The 2383-nt window shown below is 65.1% G+C and overlaps 1 protein-coding gene across 1 annotated transcript in view; it reads left to right on the plus strand.

The window, feature by feature from the left end:
- The window catches only part of LOC104285628 (shootin-1-like), a 5169-nt gene that overhangs the window by 1818 nt on the left and 968 nt on the right, over nt 1–2383 (plus strand). The window contains exons 5-9 of the mRNA XM_009884095.1: nt 246–392; nt 815–977; nt 1136–1262; nt 1661–1710; nt 2119–2228. Coding sequence (XP_009882397.1) covers nt 246–392; nt 815–977; nt 1136–1262; nt 1661–1710; nt 2119–2228 — 597 coding nt within the window. The remainder of the gene's footprint in view (nt 1–245; nt 393–814; nt 978–1135; nt 1263–1660; nt 1711–2118; nt 2229–2383) is intronic.

The following is a 2383-nucleotide window of genomic DNA, read 5'->3' on the forward strand; positions in this document are numbered from 1 at the left end:
GGGGGAGGGGGGGGGGGGGGGGGCTGCTTGTTCTCAGCGTCCCTTGGTGCAGAAACCCCAACCCTCATCTCATCCACTGCTTAGCCCTGGATCCCGAGAGGATGGGGATGCTCCTGGGCACCCGTCGTGGTCCCCTAGGATGAGGTTGTATGGGTTTTGCTCCCAGCTGACCTGGAAAGGGTTTTTCTCTTGCTGGGACCAGCCCGGGAGCTCAGTCCCTCCCTGACCCCCGTCCCTGTGGGCAGATGCTGGTGCAAAAGAAGGAGGCGAACAGGCAGAGCACGATCCTGCTGCAGAGCGTGGGGCCCAGCGCCCAGCTGCTGGCAGCCCTGCAGGAGGTGGGACGCCTGACCCGGGAGCTGGAGGAGGCCAGGCAGGAGCAGCAGCAGCGGGTGAGGAGCCATCCCCGAGGGTGGGTGACACAGCGGTGGGGGGAGCAGGGCTGGGGCACAGCACAGCTCCGGGGCTGGTGGTGTTTCCCCTGGGCGCAGGAACGGGCTGCGGTCAGGATCAGACCCCTCCATCACCCCCGCCATGCCCATCCTGCGCTGTGTGTCGCAGCCTGGAGAGGTTGTTCTTCCGTGGGTTTCCACCAGCACCTTTTGGGTGAGTGGGAGAGGGTCCCACACTGGGCTAGCACCACCCAGCCTACTCGGCTGCCATCACCTGGCCAAAAATTGCCCTAAAATTAGCTTCAAGTTCCTTGCAAGCACCCAATTTGTGGGGCTGTGAAGCATCCACATCCCTGGCAGGGACTGCACCGGGAGAGGTGGGGGCAGCTCCTGTGCTGCCCCTACCTCTCCCTGTCCCCCAGGTCCTGCAGGTGAAGGAGCTGGAGGAGCAGCTGGGGAGGCGGCCGGAGCTGGAGGAGCTGGATATGGCCCAAGCTGCCCTGGCCGCAGCCGAGGATGAGAAGCTGCAGCTGATGAAGCAGCTGCAGGAGGCCGAGGGGCGACTGGTGGGGCTGGAGGAGGAAGGTGGGTGCTTTCACCCCTGCCCAACGCAAGCAGGAGCCTGCAGTGGTACTGGGGGGATGCCCACGGCGCTGCCTGCCCATGGCCGGGGTGGCTTCAGGCTCCGAGGGACACCAGTGTCTCCCCCACCCCTGCACAACCCCAACTGCACCCCATTGCAGTGGGGTCGCTGCGGGAGAAGTTGGCCCAGGGTCCACCACCGCAGAGCCAGACCCCTGAGATGGTTGCACCCGCACCACCACCACCACCACCTCCACTGCCACCACCCGCACCTGCTGTCCCCGTGGAGTAAGTGACACCTCTGGACATCCCGGTCACCTCCTGCAGAGAGCCACTCGAGCAGCTCAGGGGGCTTCCAGCTTGTCTCTGCTATAGCAAATAAGCCCAGCTGGGGGCAAACCCTTCCCTCCAACCCCACTGCTCTCACCCGCTGTGCCAGGCTGTCCCCAAGCTGTGCCTGGGCATCGTCCCTGGCAGGAGGTGTGGGGTGTGGGGCAGAGATGGCTGCGGGGGGGCAGACCCCGGCGGGATGTTGGGGAGGACGAGGTGGGCCTGATCCTGAGCTGGGGAGGAGGTCTGGGCAGGTCCTCACCGGAGGGGCAGTGGGCAGGTGGGCCATCGTGCCTGGGTTTTTGAGGGTGAGGGACGCAGCACGGACAGGCTCTCACCTCTCCTCTCTCTTCCAGCCCGCTCTCAGTGATCAGGCAGAGGAAAGGGCTGGCGAACCTGCAGCGCAGTGAGTCCCCTCATGTTGTCCCACTACACCCCAAAGTGTGTGTGGGGGGGTCCTGGCAGCACCATGGGGATGGGAGAGTCCCCGGGCACGGGGAGGTCAGGCTTTCTGCAGGACAGAGGTTTGCCAACCACTGCACTGGTTCAGGCATCTCCCATCCATCCAAAAGTGTTGCTCCAAGCTCCTGTTGGGAGGATGATGGGCACTCCGCTCCCCAAAGGAGAGTGCTGGGGCCTCAGCAGCCCTCTCCTTGCCTGGCATGGGTGGAAGATGACCAGCCCCAGGTCATGGCTGGGTTTGGCCTCGTGAGAGGGACCCCGCGTATGGGGGAGCTGGCAGCTCCCCACCCCAGCAGGGACCCCGAGCCCTGTCATGAGTGTGCGGGGTCTCAGCACGGTGCTCCCTGCACAGGCAAACCAGAAGCTGACGATGTGAAAGCTCGAGCCGTGCAGGAGATGATGGAGAGGATAAAGAATGGAGTGGTCCTGAGGCCCGCGAAGGAGCGGGTGCCCCTGGGCCAGGTAGGCAGGGACCTGGGCTTGGCTGCTGCCAGACACCTCGGTCCCATGGGGGAATGTCCTTGGGGAGCCCTGGGACTTGGGGTGGGTTTGAGGAGCACCGGCAGCCCTGGGGAGCCGTGGGGCTGGCAGGATGCAACCGCATCTCCTCCCTCCCC

This window comes from Charadrius vociferus, unplaced genomic scaffold (assembly GCF_000708025.1).
Source record: "Charadrius vociferus isolate BGI_N301 unplaced genomic scaffold, ASM70802v2 scaffold544, whole genome shotgun sequence".
Taxonomy (NCBI): domain Eukaryota; kingdom Metazoa; phylum Chordata; class Aves; order Charadriiformes; family Charadriidae; genus Charadrius; species Charadrius vociferus.